Raw genomic sequence first — 18,032 nt, 5'->3', positions numbered from 1 at the left:
GATGATTTGGACTTCAACTTCTATCAGCCCCAGCCAGCATTAACGTTGGTCAGGAATCCTGGGAGTTGTACTCCAAAACATCGGGAGAGTACCAGGTTGGGGAAGGCTGAGGTAGAGTACAGGTGGAGAGCAGATGGAAGCAAGGAGCATGCATCAGATCCTCAGAGAAGGATACCTGCACCCCCAAAAGTGCCTTCAGCTCTCCCTGCCGGTCCAAAACTGTTTCTTTTGTTACTTATACTGCACAAACCTCATATCAGCGCCTCCCTTTAATTTAGGATAGATGGGGCATATCCATACGCAGCCCCAGAGGGGACAAGCTTCACCAAGGCAAGCAGTTTCCCCTTGTCCATTGCTGGACCCCTGTGAGTACCTAAAGGCCTGGCATCTCTCCCATACAAATGATAACTGGGAGAATTCAGGCTGCAACCCTAAGGATGCATAATGGAAAGGTAATGCCATCCAAATCAACAGGAGTTGCTTCAGAGAAGATATGTTTAGGACACAAAACAAAAAAACAAAGGCAGCCAATGTTGGCCATAAGAAAAAAAAATCCCAAGTCCATTTAGTGTAATACCTTTATTAGGCCAACTCAAAGATCACAAAAAATGTGCAAGCCTTCGAGATCTGGAAATCTCTTCATTGTTTTTGTAATGAGATCTGGAGATACCGAAAGCTTCCACATTATTTGTGATTTTTGAGTTGGCCTAATAAAGTTATGGCATTATTAAGGGGGCACATAAGTGAATGTGAGTGCCCATAAGTGAATGTGAATTGCAAAAAAAAGTTCCACCATTATAAGCCTCAAAATCCTACTTGTTTTATCATGACAATTTTATGTCATGATAAAAATGACATCCGTAGAGCTAATAATGTGAAACATGGCATAATCTACCTGATGAGGTCTACAATTGTGCAAAATTTCAAACCAATGCAATGCAAATTGCCACAGATACAGCAAGGTTAAAAGTGCTGAAAATCAACATATTTGTACTTTTTACTGAAGTTGTGGCTCGGCATATCATATATTTCTTTCATTGGTTTGGTGAAATTCTGAGCAGCGGTTTAAAAGTTATCAAGGTTTTTCTGCCCCATGAAAGCCTGTGGCAGCAACTGCTAGCAAAGTTATCTTGGGCATGCTCAGTTTCACTCTGAAGCTAGAAAGCTGCAGGTCGTTCAGTGAATTCCACTGTTCCTTTCTGCGTTCTGATGGTGATGGAGGGTTAGCAGGGAGCTGTCAACTGAGATAAGAGTGAGGTGATTCGGAAGGTTGAGGGACTCACTCTTACTGACTGACAAATCACTGATGAGGAGAGGGAAGAAAAGGGAAAAGCTATGCTGGAATCTTGTGCAGGCTTTCTCAGAAGTAAGGTATTCTGAACATAAAGGGATATATCTATTTGTTTGTACACATCTTGCTTGTGTTTTAGTTTGTGTGTTTTTCAGAACATCGTAATAATAAATTTCCCTTTTAAAAACCATGGACATTCAAAGGTAAAAATCCTGCCAGTTTAAGGCTAAAGTTAAGGCTACCACATTTGGCTCAGGTTCAACAAAGTCAGGAAATTGGAAGGAACAGGCGTGCCCATCTGTGATCAGAAACGGTGTTGTGCAATGTCAGAATTTGTGCTTGCTCACAAGCCATAAACAGTCATGGGTCAAGTCACAGGACGATTCCTGTGACAATACAGGAAGACTCAGATCCTTCATGAGGCAATACAGGACCAGGACAACATGAGGCATCTTTGCTGGTCCCAGGCATTCCATCCTGCCCATCTGGATAACTGGATTTGGACCTGAAAGACCAAGGAAAAGTGTGGGTGCATGGAGTGTAAGTTGTGAGCAAACACATTTTGGGACATTGCACAGCATCATCACTGACCACGGGTGGCACATCAGTTAAGGCATCAGCTTTCACTTCCAATTTCCTGGCTTTGTGGCGCTTGAGCCAACATGAGCCTTAACTCTGGTCTTTAACTGGCAGGATTTTTGATAATTGAATATGGATTATGTTTAGGATGGGATCATTAATGTGAAATATGCTGCTGTTCCTTTTTCAGAAATCTAACATGTAGGACAAACCTTGCCCCTCCCCAATGCATTTGGCCCTTTATTTGCTTCACCCCGATATCCCCGCCCCCCGTTGCTGCTATTCCCGAGGGATATCACTTTCAGGGTCTGATTGCTCTCCCATTCCAAACGGAAGCTTTCCAGCCTTAGTTGGCATCTCCAAATATTTTCTAACCGGTAGCTCCCATTGAAGAAGCACCCACCAGCCATCCTAAGCCCTTGCCCAGTAACGTTGCTAACAAACAGAACTGGGCCAGCCATAACAATACAATGTAAGGTATTATCTGTTCCTTTCTCTGGTTACTTTTTCTGGTTGCGGTGGGGCTTTTGTTGCAAATATGTCAGAGATCCGATGCGCTGTCCATTGTGTTGGTGACACAAATGTAACTGATGTTCAAGGTTTGATCGCATTTCTGACGGGGGCGGTGTGTTGGAAGTGATGTAGGCAGAACTGCTACCTCTTGTATTTGTGGCTGCCGCGGGCTGGAGAACAAATTGTTGGCTGCGTTATTTTTATGATGTGTTTATTTCCTTCTCGAGCCCTTCATGTTTAAAGCCTGCTCCATCTGTGCTCTGGTCCAGACCTCTGCTTCTCTTACAGAGGAGTGCAAACCTGTAAGGTCGACAAGAGCTTGTCTGGACAATTGGTTCTGAGAGAGGGAGGGAGGGAAGGAGGGACAGAAAGCTTGCATAATTCCTTCCATGGTTGAGGAATCTAATTTGTTATTGTTTTTATTTCCCGAATGTCAATTTGGTGGGAAGGTGCAATTCTTGTTACAGATAATGGTTTTGTTGTTGTATAACAGTTCTCTTGTATAAAGCACCTACCATTTTCTGAGTGCTGTACAAATACAGGATCACAATTTAATGGACACAACATAAAAGGAAAAAGGAAAGGGGAGGGAAGAGGAAAGTAAGCACTGGAGCAGCAGCTCCTTCTCTGGCTGATGGATGGGGACAGGTTGGTCTCTTTGCTAAGATGTTCTTCCTGGTAGACAGGGTGTTCAGCCTCCCAGTGTATGAGGCCAGAGGGTGCTGCCTTTCAACTCTGCAGTCCCAGTGCAATATCAATATGTTCTATGGTTGGTGATGGTTGCAGGCACTAATTGGTTAGTGCCTGTGCTGCCAACAATGTCCAAGGACCTGTTTTTTTACAGCACCAAGCCAAACCAAAGTTTTAGTATTGCCTTTTAAGATGTCTCCCCCCCCCCAAATTAAGAGCAAACGCTTCCTGCTGTTATCATCTGAACACTTAAGAGCCGTGTGTGTGTGTGTGTGTGTGTGTGTGTGTGTAGAAGGTGATGAATGCAAACAAGGTTACTTCCTCGCCCTGTATATATATGTTGCTATTTCTACTTGTCTTATTTTTATATTTTCTTCAAAGCCAATGCGCTCCCTGTCTCCCACACTAGAATGAGCAGCTCCTATTTGTTTTGTATTCCTTTGCTTTTTCCTGGCAGAAAATCTATTCTCCCCCTACACGCGTGCGCGCACGCACACACACACACACACACACACACACGCAATGTACGTTTCTGTGGATTTATCAGTACGGGTGCAGGTTAGAAAATAGGTTAGCACTAAGAGGAAAGTTGCTCCTATTTATCGGGGGGGGGGGTGGCGGTGGAGAAAAGTGCCTGCGTAATGCATGAGCCTGTCTCTTTCCCCCTCTGCTTCAGCAGACAGGAGGCGAGAGATTTCACAGGCATTTTTACGGATGTTTTAGCATGGTTTGGCCCTTTAGGGGAGACAGCATTCTCCAGCGTCCGTTCTGTAGCACAGGAGCTTCTCATGGAAGCACAGAATCATAGAAGAGGAGGGTTGGGAGGGGCCTACAAGACCATAGAGACCAACCCCCTGCTCAACGCAGGAATGCAAGTCAAAAGTCTTTGCAGGTTTTACGTAGCTGAACAGAATCTGGGCTTCCAACAGGAGTGGTTTGGACCTTTGCTCTCTGTATTTGGATCCAGGGGCCTAGCTCAGTGGTGGAGCACATGCTGTGCCTGCAGAAGGCTCCAATCCCTGGCATCTGTCAGGTAGGGCTGGAAAAGCTCCTGTCTGAGATCCTGGAGCAGATGGGCAGGACCTCAGGCCAGCCAAATCCAGCTGGTCTGGCGTCGCAGTCCGGCCCTCTGGAGATCCCTAGAAAGCCATGCCTCCTCTCTACTCTCCCCTTCCCCAGCCACCAGTCGTTGGGTGGTGTCCCGGATTTAATGCTGTTTCTGCCCATTCTAGGAGGTTGAAATGCCTCTCAGAAGGCTTAGCGACTGGCAGGAAGAGTGTTAAGCTCTGGTAGGCTAGTAATTTTGGCCCTACCACTTTTGCCTTTGGCTCCGCCTGCCACTGGAAGGTGGCACCTGAGAGCTTTTCTGAAGTAGAATTTGGACCTCAATCTTAAAGGGATTCAGCACACCTGATATAGACCATACCGTGCTAGGTGGACCAAGGCTCTGACTTGGTATATGGTGGCTTCCTGTATTGCTGCGATCTATGGAACTGTCCCTCCTTAATGGTTTCTTTCTCCCTAGAGAACTAGCATATACTTTTGTGTGTTTCCTCCACCCCCTTGTCTATCTGCAGAGTGAAACCAATGCATGAAAAAGTGGGGCCCATGCACAGCCTGGACAAGCTGGAGGCATTGCCCAAGGAAAAGAGCTTGGATTCTCCGAATGGCAGGCGAGTGCGATTTCCTTTTGCGTTGCAAATGATGGAGTCCCTGGACCACAGTTCTACACTTATCCCAGCAGAAAAACCATGTGTGTGTGTGTGTGTGTGTGTGTGTGTGAGAGAGAGAGAGAGAGAGAGAGAGAGAGAGATCTAGGTGCTTTCTGAGTGTTCACAAACTGGATTAGATTGGCTGCAATCCAGTGTATTCTTATCTGGGTGTCCCCATTGAAATTGGTAGGGCCGATCTCCGAATTCACATGGCTAGGATGGTGCTCATAGGGTAGCCGTGTGTCATATTTTAAAGAGGACAGTCCTCTATTTGAAGGGCTGACAGGCGATTGTGATTTAGAGGCGTTCTCTGTTTGAAGGGCCGTCCTGTCCAATTCCAGTCGAAGAACCCTAAGAGTTGCAGCTCATCAACAGTTAAGACTTGAACAGCAGACTGAACAGGCAGGCGCATGGGTCACCTGGTCACAGTCTTCAATTTCTGTTTCGATTATCGTTATAATTTCTAAATTTGGCTATAAACATGTTGTCCTCCTTTTGTGGTGGTTCCTGAGTCACCACCGTGACGCCACATAACTTAGTTTTAGCAGCCCAGGCCTGGCGGAAGTAAGTAGGCACGCTCAGAGCCAAACGAGATGCAGCACAAATCGTGTGACCGCAGTTAGTATGTTAAGTTTTTCCCAAGTAGCAGCCATGGCGGGTTGGAAGCCAAGCAGGGTCTGGGCTGTCACACTCGGGCTGGAGAAGCTTCATCTTTCTCTCCTGTACCATGTGCTCCGTGAAAATCAGCTTCGGCTGGTTTGCCAGCTACGGCCTCTCCTGGGCAGGGATAGCTTGGCCACAGTGGTACAGATGCTAGTAACCTCAAGACTGGATTACTGCAGTGCGCTTTATGTGGGGCTGCCCTTAAGGCTTCTCCGGAAGCTGGAGTTAGCGCAGAATGCAGTAGCGTGGTTGTTATCAGGAGCTGCTCCTTTTCAGCATGCAACTCCTATGCTGAGGGAACCGCACTGGCTGCCTATTCACTACCAGGCCAGGTTTAAGGTTTGGTACTAGTGTATAAGGGCCGTGGTGGCTTAGTGGTTAAGACGCCGGAAGGTCGGCAGGACAGCAGTTCGAGACCCGAGTGCCGCGTGACGGAGTGAGCTCCCGTCTTCAGTCCCAGCTCCTGCCAACCTAGCAGTTCGAAAGCAAGAAATTGCAAGTAGATAAATAGGTACCGCTTCGGCGGGAAAGGTAACAGCGTTCCGTGCACCTCGGTGTTCAGTCACGCCGGCCACATGACCACGGAAGCGACTTCGGACAGCGCTGGCTCTTTGGCTTAGAAATGGAGATGAGCACCACCCCCTAGAGTCGGACACGACTGGTTGGGGACAACTCTACCTTTACTAGTGTATAAAGCCCTAAATGATTTGGGACCAGGATACCTGAGAGAGCACCTTCTCCCCTATCAACCGGCCCGGGCACTGAGGTAATCAGAAGGCAGGTTCCTGGTTGTTCAGCATGAATCTATGGCTCGATTGAGACTACCCAGAGAAGAGCCTTTAGTGTGGTGGCCCCCTTTCTTTGGAACTCCCTGCCTCTGGAGGTCAGGCAGGCACCAACTCTGTGTGGTTTCCAGCTCCTCCTGAAAACAGCTTTATTCCAGGAAGCCTTCCTTGACTGACCAGCCACGGTTTTATTGTTACTCTGTTTTTTAAAAAACATTATTTTAAAATAATAAAAGTTATTTCTTTTATCTTTTTTCATTTTATCTTTTATTGTTCACCAGTCCAGAATCTGTTTAGATGTGGTGAATAAATGCTGGTATATAAATGTGGCAAATAAACAAATAACTAAAATCACGCCCTGCCCCCCAAAGCTGCTGTTAGCCCCTATTTCGATTATCATAATAATTTCTAAATTTGGCTATAATTTGGCAGAAGGGCATTTCCATTATGAATTGCATGGGGCCCTCCAGTCCAGATCGAAACACAGGATGAAATTGCTCCATGTCGCTCTTAAGTGCCCACCTTTCTGTGTGTTGTATAGTGAATTTATATCCTGCCTTTCAGCATGAAATTCTCGAGGTGGGGAAAACCGAACAGGACGAAGTGCGACTTAACACCACAATAAAGCCATCAAGAGGAACGGCAGGCGGAAATACAAAGCAGCTGCCCATAAAGTCACTTAGGCACATTCAGCTTTAGAAGCTTGTCTAAGCAAGCAGGTCTTTTTAAAGCCTGTTTTTAAAAAGGGCTAAGATCCCAAATTTGGAGAACTTTAGCAGGCAGCTGTTTCCTGAACCTTGGGATCAACCACCAGGAATGCCTGCTCTGCAGCTGCCAACAGCCTAATAGATGACCATATCAAGAAGTTCTCTCAACTGGAAGTTAAAGTGCGAGACGTGATATATATGTCTTGTATGTCTGTGTGTGTGTGTGTGTGTGTGTGTGTGTGAGAGAGAGAGAGAGAGAGAGAGAGAGAGAGAGAGAGAGAAGATGCCCATCAGTGGAATCTCTCTTTGTCTTGCAGTCTGCACCTGAGTGATGCCGTAAAGGATGACGAGCTAAAGAAAGGTCCCAGAGAAGTCACGGTGAGTCCGGGAAGGGTTTGCCACTATTTCCCTGGACTCTGCTGCCCTTGTCCTTGGTGGGTCTGATGGACAGAGCTGCGGGGGTGCTCTTTGCATGGATGCCGCTTGCTTTCTCCCTGGGAAGCCGCCTGCTCTGCTGGACCGAGAACGGCTTCTTTTGCCCTGGTCCTGCGGCTCCACCTTCTGCTCTTGGCCTGATGTTCGCAGGACCCCTGGGCTCATGACATCTGCTGCGTTTCTAAAAGCCTTTTCTGGGCTCTCAGTGCATCTATTTTCACGTATGGTTCCTGCTTTTGTAGCTTTGTATCTTCAGCTACTTTACCGGGGGCACTAGATAATGCTTATGCCTTGCAAAGGGAGGCAAGGGTGAAGCCTTGCTCCAGGAGAGTCATCTTTCCATATGAGGGGCAGGGCAGATTCTTGGGAAATGGTTGTTTATTTGATTTACACCTTAACCGATTGCTACCTTGTTGGACATTAATTTTGTCTTACAGTCTTGTCTTGCCAGAGGCTGTAAATTCTGTAATCAGTCTATGACAAAGAAATGTAAGTGTGAGGATATGTAAGAAGAGCCGTGCTGGATCAGACCAAAGCCTGTCTAGTCCAGCATTCTGTTCCCAGAATGGCCAACCTGGTGCCCCAAGGGGAAGCCCACAAGCCGGACACAAGTGCAATAGCATCCCTCAGCTCATGTTCCCCAGCATCTCTGTCATCCCCCACACCCCCTTACTCACCATTTTAATGCTATAAAGCCCCAAATGTTGTAAACTTTCCTTGTAGGTCTTCCAGTCTCCTGCTCATTTTAGCTGCCTTTTTCTGCACCTTTTTCCAGTTCTGCAATATCTTGTTTGAGGCACAGTGACGGGAACTGTACACGGTATGCCTGAGCATAACCAATCTGAGAAATGCTCTCCTAGATAAGGATGACTGTTGTTTGCAGATCTGGGCCTTTTCGGGCTCGACCGATTCCTGCTGTTTGCCTGGCTTGGCTTGTATTTTCAAGCCAAGCCATCAGTTTTTCCTGAAATCCGAGAACTTTTTTTTTTTTTTGGTAAATAGAAATTTGTGCAAATTTGCAGCTGCAGTGTGCGTAATTTGCACAAATTTTGGCCATAATTTGCTTAATTTGCACAACTTGCACCTGCAACTTGCACAAATTTCTGTTTATGACCCCCCCCCCAAATCGGTGAGCTGGTATGACTCAGTACAGATCGAGTTGGGCCAGCTCATGGGGAAATGACCCAAAGTCTGGGGGGCTGAGCTGATGAAAACTCAGCAAGCTCCATGCCCCAGAGGGATTCCTCCGATGTCCCAACTAGGTTCCGCAGCTTCCTCGTGTTGCAGTAAAGGAGTGTATCTGTCACTTTCTGCCTTCTTGTCTGCATCTAAACACTTTGAGCCATAGTCTCAAGCAGGGGTAGGCTATCTGGTGCCCTCCAGATGTTTTGGACTACAACTGCCATCATCCCTGCCTATTGACTATGCTGCCTGGCTCCTATGGGAGTTGTAGTCCAAAACATCTGGAGGGCACCAGGTTGCCTATTGCTGTTCTAAAGCAGCCTTCCCTCAACCTGGTGCCTTTCAGATGTTTTGGACTTCAGCTCCCATCAGCCCCAGCCAGCATGGCCAATTGTCAGGGATTCTGGGAGTTGTAGTCCAAAACACCTGGATGTGGGCTGGTGTAAAGGGCTGTTTTTCCTTTCTGTGTGATGGCTCCCCCACTCTTCCCTCTCCAGACATCGTGTGGTCTGTCTCTTTCCTGAACTCTTTGCAATGGGCCCTGTGAGCCTTCTTCTTCTTCCTCTTCTTTTTTTTTTTCACAAAAGAAAAAGAGTGCAAAGGCAGTAAACCCTTGGCCAGGCTGTTCTCTTGATGCCTAACTGTTGCCACAGTCCTTTGGGGACCCTCTCTGATAGCCTGCCTGCTTGTGTCTGTTTTTATTTCTAGCCACCAAATAAATACAACTCTCAATACCACAAGTTATTCAAGGACATTCCCACGGAGGAGAGTGTGCTGAAAGGTGAGTGGCAAATGCTGTATTGGCGGGGTGGGGGGAGGCCTTGCAGGCCATCAGAAATCCAGAGTTAAGAGCATTCCCAGTGGATAGTGGCCCAGCCTCCGCTTGAACACCCCCAGCGAGGGGGAGCCAGTCTCTCCCCTGGCTCAGGGGTGGGCAGACGTCAGGCGTCCAGGGTCTACTTTGTTGTTTTTAACTAGGACCCCAAGATCCGCCCACCAGAGCTTGGTGCAAAAAGATGTACGCTTAACGAGTTCTGAGTCCAGGAATTTGTTTTGGGTACCAGAACTGGACAGAGCTCTCAGTCCTCACGCACGAAGATCTACTCCTGGTTACCCCACAGTTTCTTCATTTCAGCAGTATAGTTTAGGCTGGGTGGGGAGTTCGTTCCATTGCTGCTATTGTTCAACAGCAGCAATGGGAGTCAGAAACCCGCCAATTCATTGCAAATCACCCAAAGATCTAGCAATAGATCCGATGTGCCTTCTGCACACCGTTGGCCCTAGGTGTTTGCTTCTGTTGTGAAACTGCTCTTATCATTAGGAAGTTGGGAACACAGGAAGCTGCTGTATATCGACTCAGCGCACTGACCCATCTAGCCCAGTATTGCTGACACTGACTGATAGCAGTTCTCCTGAGTTTCTGGCAGGATTCTTTCCTCGCCCTACCCGGAGATGCCGGGGATCGGGGTCCTTCTGCATGCAAAGCAGGTGCTCTGCCACTGAGCTACAGCTATGCCCCCTCCTCTGGGGGAACATTAATGTCCAGCCAAAATCTACCTTCCTTTAGCTTGAAGCCCATTAGATCTAGTCCTGCAGCAGAAATCGAGTCTTTGTCCTCTTCTGTGTGAGAACCTGTCAGGTTTTTGAGAAGTGCTGCTACCATGTTCTGCATTAGTTCTCTCTTTTCCAAGGTAAACATACCCAGTTCTTTCAACCTTTCCTCACAGGACCTGTTTTCCATGCTCCTGACCACCTTTGCTGCCCTCCTCTGGATCTCCTTCCAATTTGCCTGCATGCTTCTTAAAGAGTGGCGCCCATAATTAGGGATGTTGGAGAAATCTGCAGTGGAACCAAATGAGTTCAGATTTCCATGAATCTGACCCATGGATTCCGCAGCAGACCACTTTTTCCCCTGTCAGGCACATTCCACAGACTTGCAGACTGATTTTCTAACTTTCTCGAATTTTGCATAAATGTCGTCATAGAAAATACACAAAATGGTTAAAAAAAAACGACCAAAAATGTGCATTTCCCCCATAGGCTAAAGCGTGAAAGTGCACATTTCGGGGAATTTGTGCATTTTGTCATGTTTGAATTTGTGCAATTGCTCATTTGCGCAAATGCGAATTTGTACAGATTCAGGAACAAAAAAAATTGATCCCATCAGTGGGCGGATGATGGAGCGAAAGGCACCTGACAATCCATGAAACACACAGATGGAATGGATTGTACACAATCCATACTCCCTACCCAGAACTGGACACCATGTAGTTCAAATGAGGTATGATTAGTCCAGTGTGAAGTGGAGCGATGGCTTCATCTGGCTTGGAAACTGCAGTTTGGTTAATGCAGCTTAAAGGTCTCATTAGCCTTGTTCTGCGGTTGTGTCACATGGCTGACTTGGGTTCAGTTTTGGGTCCAACACAGTCCCAGGACTCTTTTCTTCGAGGTGGAGAGGGAAGGAAGATGCTGTGCAAAACAACACCAGGCACCAGGTTGAAGGGGTTATGGTGGTGTCAGGGTTGCCTCTGAGCGCAGGGAATGGCAGAGTAGTTCAGATTCTGAAGAAGAACCACAAGACGTGGGGGAGGAAGTTTCCCAGGCTTGTCCAGACATGGATAGGCAGACTCCTCAGGTTTCAAAGGCCCAGCTGGATGGAGAGGGCCCCTCTTCACCCCCCTACCCCCATGAGAGATGGCGAACAGAGAGAGGTGGGGTTTGGAGAGCCTGAATTGTGAGACGCCAGGCGCAGGCCCAGAGCCAAGAGAGAGATGGCAGGGGCGGAGCTTCGTCTAACCCCGGCGTGAACAGTTGCGCTTAGAGGCCTCACGAGAGAGAGGGAGATCTCCCCCCCACCCCTTAAGTTAGGATAGTGAGCCCACCTTTTCTTCAAATGGTTGGCAACTTTCGTAGCTTTCCTTTGAACTCCCTGAAAGCATTTCCTTTGTAGACTGTGAGTCACTGACAATTTGCATCTGTATGACCCATTGAAGTAATAGATTCAAAGCTGTGGATTGAAGCCTCTTGTCTGTGTTTTGATTTGGCTTTTGAGGTTCAGCAGGGGCAAAAGGAATCCTCACAGGCGGGGCCATCCTTTCTTGGGGCTTGCACTCTCACATCAGGCCTTTCATCAAGCTCCAAGACAGTCACAGATGAGGGCCTAGAGTCAGCAACCAAGGATCAAAAGCAGGGGTGCAAAACCTCAGGCCTGGGGGGCCATATCCGGCCCTCCTAGGGTCCCAGTCTCTCCCCCTGCAGTTCCCCTTTCCCCAACCACCAGTCATTGGATGATTTTCTGGCTTCTATGCAGTTTTTTTCCCCACTCTAAAGCCAGTGTGGTGTAGTGGCTAGAGTGTTGGACTAGGAGTCGGGAAATCCGGGTTCTAGTCCGCACTCAGCCATGGAAGCTCACTGGGTGACTTTGGGCCAGTCACAGACTCTCAGCCCAACCTACCTCACAGGGTTGTTGTTGTGAGGATAAAATGGAGAAGAGGAGGATTATGTACGCCTCCTTGGGTTCCTTAAGGAGGAAAAAAGGGGGGATATAACTGCAATAAATAAATAAGGTTGAAAGGCCTCTTTTAAGGCTTAGTTGCTGGTACTAAAAGCTTTAGACTAACATATGCTGGTATCTTGGCCCCGCCCACCTCTGCAATGTGGCCCCCGAGAGCTTCTTCGGATGGAATTTGGCCCTCAGGCTGAAAGAGGTTCCACACCCCTGATCAAGAGAGCCAGAGGCAGCCAATGTGGTCAGAGGCAGGCTGCTGGTCAGGTTCTGTAGGGGGCAGATTGGGATTAAAGTTCCCTTCCCTTGGTTGTCTTATCTTTAACAAAAAATATTGGTAAGGCTGAGGGAGGGCAGACTGGGTTTGCTTTCATGTATGTACAGGGGTGCTGGATTGAGTCAAGCCTGCTTTGGGTGATGGTTTTGTCTGGAAAGCAGGATAATAATACCTGTTACTACATGTCTATATTTTCATTTTTTGAAGTCTGCTCCTGTGCCCTTCAGAGAGACATTCTCATCCAAGGCCGGCTGTACATTTCCCCAAACTGGCTCTGTTTCCACGCAAACCTTTTTGGGAAAGATATCAAGGTAAGTTGGGCTCGGTGCGCCATTTGACAGGGTTGAATTTTCATGGAATTGAGTGTGTGTTTGGAATTAGGGTGGAAAGGACCCTGTGAGAGACCCGGAGGCAGGGGTTCGAAACCAGGAGTTGGGCTGGGGAATGCTTGACATTGTACGATTTTTTTTCTGTCTCAATGTGCATAGGATTGTGCCCTAAAGCAGTCTTGGTCAAAACCCCCAGGGAAATGGATCTAATGCTGGGCAGAAGGTAGATCTGCAGATGGTGTGGACTTCAACTCCAATCAGTTTCAGCCAGTATGGCCAAAGGTCAGGAATGCTGGGAGTTGAAGTCCAAAATATCTGGAGGGCACCAGGTTGGAGGAGAGAAAGAGACAGAGAGAAGTGGTGGCAGAACAGGGTGAGGTGGGGTGGAAGGGGAGCAATACAATCCTGCAGTGTTGTAATCTCCACCCACATTGGGCTCTGGCCATGCCCCCTGCTGGCTCTGGCCCCACCTACCACCAGCATGTGGCCCCTTACAGTTGACCCCTGAGGGAATGTGACTGTCAACAGAAAAATGTCCCTCATCCCTGGTCCAGAGCATTTGCTCACATGCGTTTGAAGAGAAAGTCTGAAGGTGGGAGGAGAGAGGGACAGTTCTTCCCTAGGACACTGACTGCAGCCGCTTCTTCACTTATTTATTCTTCTATTTTATTTGTTTTGTAAAAAATACTCTATCTCACCATCCTTCTTAAAAGACTTCAGACAGATGACAACAATCAGAACATATTAAAATGACAACCTTAAAACAACACCAAACATTAACAGACTAAAAGCAGAGAGAACTAAAGCAGATTAAATGTAAAGGCGGCCGTAGCAGTCAGAGCAGCTGTCGGCCAAATGAGAGAATAAAAGTGTCTTTATTTGCTTCCTCAAGATGCAACCGCACCTTCTGGAAGCGACTCTCTCTTGCTTCTCTTTTTTAAATCCTCAAAGAAAACTGCTTTGGAGGCGAGGCTCGTCTCCGTGGCGTGTGGGAAGCCATAACTGAATTTGATGCAGTCCAGAATTCCAGCCTCTCTGCTAGATTTATGGTTTTGAGGTTATCCAGTAAACACTGCCGTTGATGGGTAACTTTCTTCCATATTTAGAACAGCCTTCCTTAAAACGGCGCCAAATGGCTGAATTATTTATAACGGCAGCGCTACCTATTTAAATAAACATCACACAGGAAGAATGTTAATTCCAACTCCTAAAGTTCAGCCCATTTAGCGGGATTCTTCTGTTGTTGCATTGTCACTTATTTTTAACTGCACCCTTGAACCCTTTTTTCCCCTGTGACTGTTGGTTTTCCTTAGATGGTTGGTCATGTCCATAGTGGACAATATCTGGGAGGTTTGTGTTCCTCCCTCATGTCTTCAACACTAACTGAAGGGATGCTTTTCTGTCCAGAGTGCTTTCTTGGGCCTTTCATTCCATTTCCAAGGCTGGGCATGAGCTATTTCTTTGGACTGGGGCCAACTTCATAAGAACATAAGAAGAGCCCTGCTGGGTCAGACCAGGGTCCATCTAGTCCAGCATTCTGTTCACACAGTGGCCAACCAGCTACCCACAGGAAACCCACAAGCAGGGCATGAGTGCAACAGCACCCTCCTGCCCATGTTCCCCAGCAACTGGTGTACATAGGCATACTGCCTCTGATACTGGAGGGAGCATATAGCTGTCAGGCCTAGTAGCCATTGATAGCCTTCTCCTCCAGGAATTTGTCTAATCCCGTCTTAAAGCCATCCAAGTTGGTGGCCATCACGATGCCTCGTGAAAGTGAATTCCATAGTTTACCCATGGAGTGTGTGAAGAGGTGCTTCCTTTTATCTGTCCTGAATTTCCACCTTTCAGCTTCATGGCATGACACTCATTTGTTCTAGCATTATGAGAGAGCAAGGAAAATGTCTCCCTATCCACTTTCTCCACACCATGCACAATTTTGTACACCTCTGTCATGTCTCCCTTCACCTGGCATTTTTCTAACGTAAACAATTCCAGATGTTGTAACTTTTCCTTATAGCGGAGTTGTTCCAGCCCCTTGATTGTTTTATTTGCCCTTTTCTGCACATTTTCTAACTTTTCCGCCCTTCCCTGCTACTCTCACACTTGCTCTGATCCAGTCTTGATAGCTTGATGATAAGTGCACAAATATAGTGTGTGTGTGTGTGTGTGTGTGTGTGTGTGTAACCTCACTACACTGGAAAAGGCCTGGCCCTTTTCAAAAATCAGCAATTTTCCCCTAGTCCCCAGGGCTGGTATCATCTGGCATCCTCAGGCAACCACAGAGGTCCACTGTTGACACTGACCCTTGCTGGGGCCCACTGCCACAAGTGAGGGCTTTTCCTCTGAGACCCTGGCAGCTGTGATTGTGGTCTGTATCTTAGCAGTTTCCCCCAAGCGAAACGGCTTTGAATTACTGTTGCTGGAGAATGCTATAGGTAAAAAAAAAAAAAAATCCTGACATCACAAAAGATGGCATCTGCCATGCTTTTGTGGAGGAGGCCATTTTTTACCCACAATGCCATGGAATAACAGCGATTCCAAGGCTTTGCATTTGTGGAAAACCAAGATGAGGGCTGCAACCACGGGGGGGGGGGGGTATCAGACATCCAAGGACTCCTTCAAACCTAGGGCCAGCGCTGCTAGTCTCATGCAAGTAGGTGGAACACAGGAATGAACTAAACGGGACTGAGTGGCAGGACACTGGAAAAGGGTGAAGTGGCCTAGCAATTCGTGTGTGTGTTCCTTTTAAAAAGGCTAGAAGTGGATATGCACCAAGCTTTCGCCTCCCTGCGAAAAAAAGTAATTTTAAATTGAAAAAGCTGTTCCAGTCCTTCTTTGGCGTGGCAATGAGTGTGCCACTCGCTGTGGCCGCTATCCAGTGGGTTGCTCACCAAAGGCACAGGCATGCCAAGCATGCACGTTTATTACGGCAATGCTGGTTGTCTGGGGTTTTTCTCAGGGGGCAGCTTGAAGCTCTACGAGGACCTTCAACACTAGTTCCATCAGAGCCCCTGCCATGGGTACCCCAGGCAATATCCTTTCTCCAATACTTCCTTTAAGGGTCTGCGGATCCGGTTGTCTGCGTCCTCTACACACAGCCTGAGTGGCGGCAGCTTTACTAGTCTGAGGGCAGAACCAGGCTAGGGGAAACAACCCTTGGGATTTTTTTTTTAATCAATCAATCACTTGGCTAATCTTATTCACAAGTAGTGATTGTTTTGAGGCCGCAGTCCTAAGCACAATTACTTCCTGGTTAGTACGTCTCATGGGAATCAGTGTGGCTTCCTTCCAAAATAAATATGGTTAAGATTTGGGTGATGATCCTGCAGACAGTAACAAGGAAACTGGATAATCATCGCATGTGATCCTGTTCTTTCTCCTCTCCATTCATGTACATCCTGCAACTAACTTCTTTCTTTCTTTCTTTCTTTCTTTCTTTCTTTCTTTCTTTCTTTCTTTCTTCCTTCCTTCCTTCCTTCCTTCCTTCCTTCCTTCCTTTCTTCCTTTCTTTCTTTCTTCCTTGCTTTCTTTCTTCCTTCCTTCCTTCCTTCCTTCCTTTCTTTCTTCCTTTCTTTCTTTCTTCCTTGCTTTCTTTCTTCCTTTCTTCCTTCCTTCCTTCCTTCCTTCCTTCCTTCCTTCCTTCCTTCCTTCCTTTCTTTCTTCCTTTCTTTCTTCCTTCCTTCCTTTCTTCCTTCCTTCCTTCCTTCCTTCCTTCCTTCCTTCCTTTCTTTCTTTCTTTCTTTCTTTCTTTCTTTCTTTCTTTCTTTCTCTCTCCTCTGTTTCAGGTTGTTATTCCTGTTGTCTCTGTCCAACTGATAAAAAAGCACAAAACGGCCCGGCTGTTGCCGAATGGGCTAGCTATTACCACCAATGCCAGCAGAAAGGTAAGTGACACTGGCCGGATCTGCCCCCTCCCCTCCCTCCACCCCGGCATTGCTGTGCATATCCCATTCTGCTGGCCTTGCCACAAAGCTGTACTGTTTGCAGTTAAAGCTCTGAATGTTTTCACTCGCACATACTTTGCGTAGTCAGGCTTAAAGGCCTACTCAACCAACAAAATTTAAAATAGAGAAATAAATGACATAAAAGGAAAGCACACCCAGCAGCTTAGCGGCAAACGCAGAATGCACTGGGCCCCTTAGGCCTTCGTACGGGCACTGCAGGGTGGGTACGGTGGCAGGTCAGGGTCATCCATCGCCTCTGCGCAGGTGATCCACCACACAGCTTTGCATGGCAGAATCCAGATGAGAGGTATGACCGAGCTCCTGGGACCCTACTGCTGAGGACCAGGTGCAGACAGGGGGAGCTTCCTGTTTGCCTTCAGAGGAATAAGTTGTGACCTCTCCTGTCGGCTCCCTGTTATGTCAGAGCAGCCGCGGGTGCTGGGTACGGTCTCCATCCTTTGTGCTTTCCCCAAGCTTCCCTTAGCCTAGGGTGGCCTTCCTCGACCTGGCGCCCTGCAGATGTGTTGGACTACAACTCCCATTATCCCTGGCCATGGGTAAGATGGGAGGTGTAGTCCAGCAAATCCAGAAGGTGGCAGGTAGAGGAAGGTTGTTTTACAGCAACCTTTAAAGCACGTTCCCCTGACCACCAGTCGTTTTGTGGTGTCCTGGCTTTTGTGCAGTGTTCTAGACCCTCTGTTCTAGAAGGCTGAAATGCTTCTCCTAAGTCACAGTTACTGGCAGTCAGGGCTTTAGAGCGCAGTCCCGTGCTGATACTCGTGAGCCTCTGAACTCGGTGGCTTATGGGCAGCTGATGCAGAGCGGGAGGAGCGGCAGAGGCAATCTTCGCCTCCACACTCCTCCGCTCTGCATTTTGGCTAGGTGGGCTTTTTCGCCTGTCTAGCTGGGTCGCGTCAGAGTGGAAGGGAAGGGGGCTGGGGAGGCCTTGGGAGATGTTATATCCCGGGTTCCCCAGTCCCCTCGCCACCCGCCAGCACACCCCCTTTATCCCCTCTCCGAGGTTGCTGGCATGGTTCTCTCCATGCCGGCTGTGAGGGGGTGGAGGCGGGGAGCGTCGGTTCCTGGCTCCGAGGTTAGAGCCCCCCCAGATGCTCTCTAGGGGCCATAGGATCACTCCCTGGATAGGGAGACATTTTTCTCTCTCTCTCAAAATACTAGAACCCAGTGGGGCCATCCCATGAAGCTGATTGGTGGGAGATCCAGGACAGAAAGAAAGAAGGACGTCTTCACACAGCACAGAATTAAGCTATGGAACTTGCTACCGCAGGATGTAGTGATGGCCATCAATTTGGATGGCTTTAAAAAGGGGTTGGACAGATCCCTGGAGGAGAAGGCTGTCAATGGCTACTAGTCTTGATGACTATATGCCACCTCCAGTATCAGAGGCAGTGTGCCT

At 47.8% G+C, this 18,032-nt stretch overlaps 1 protein-coding gene across 4 annotated transcripts in view; it reads left to right on the top strand.

Annotated features, from left to right (window-relative positions):
- The window catches only part of GRAMD2A (GRAM domain containing 2A), a 72,260-nt gene that overhangs the window by 36,630 nt on the left and 17,598 nt on the right, over positions 1 to 18,032 (top strand). For 3 of the 4 annotated variants that reach the window (XM_084817060.1, XM_084817057.1, XM_084817058.1), the window contains 5 exons: positions 4,651 to 4,746; positions 7,258 to 7,318; positions 9,266 to 9,338; positions 12,547 to 12,650; positions 16,457 to 16,555. In XM_084817060.1, coding sequence (XP_084673186.1) covers positions 4,661 to 4,746; positions 7,258 to 7,318; positions 9,266 to 9,338; positions 12,547 to 12,650; positions 16,457 to 16,555 — 423 coding nt within the window. In that variant the 5' untranslated portion in view covers positions 4,651 to 4,660. The remainder of the gene's footprint in view (positions 1 to 4,650; positions 4,747 to 7,257; positions 7,319 to 9,265; positions 9,339 to 12,546; positions 12,651 to 16,456; positions 16,556 to 18,032) is intronic. The other variant, XM_084817059.1, reaches the window with a different exon arrangement.

The sequence above is a fragment of the Heloderma suspectum genome, chromosome 11 (assembly GCF_057233095.1).
Source record: "Heloderma suspectum isolate Gila_16-S chromosome 11, 16-S_ref, whole genome shotgun sequence".
Lineage (NCBI taxonomy): Eukaryota > Metazoa > Chordata > Lepidosauria > Squamata > Helodermatidae > Heloderma > Heloderma suspectum.
Note: the sequence above shows the minus strand (reverse complement) of the source record. Positions and strands in the feature narration are given on the sequence as shown.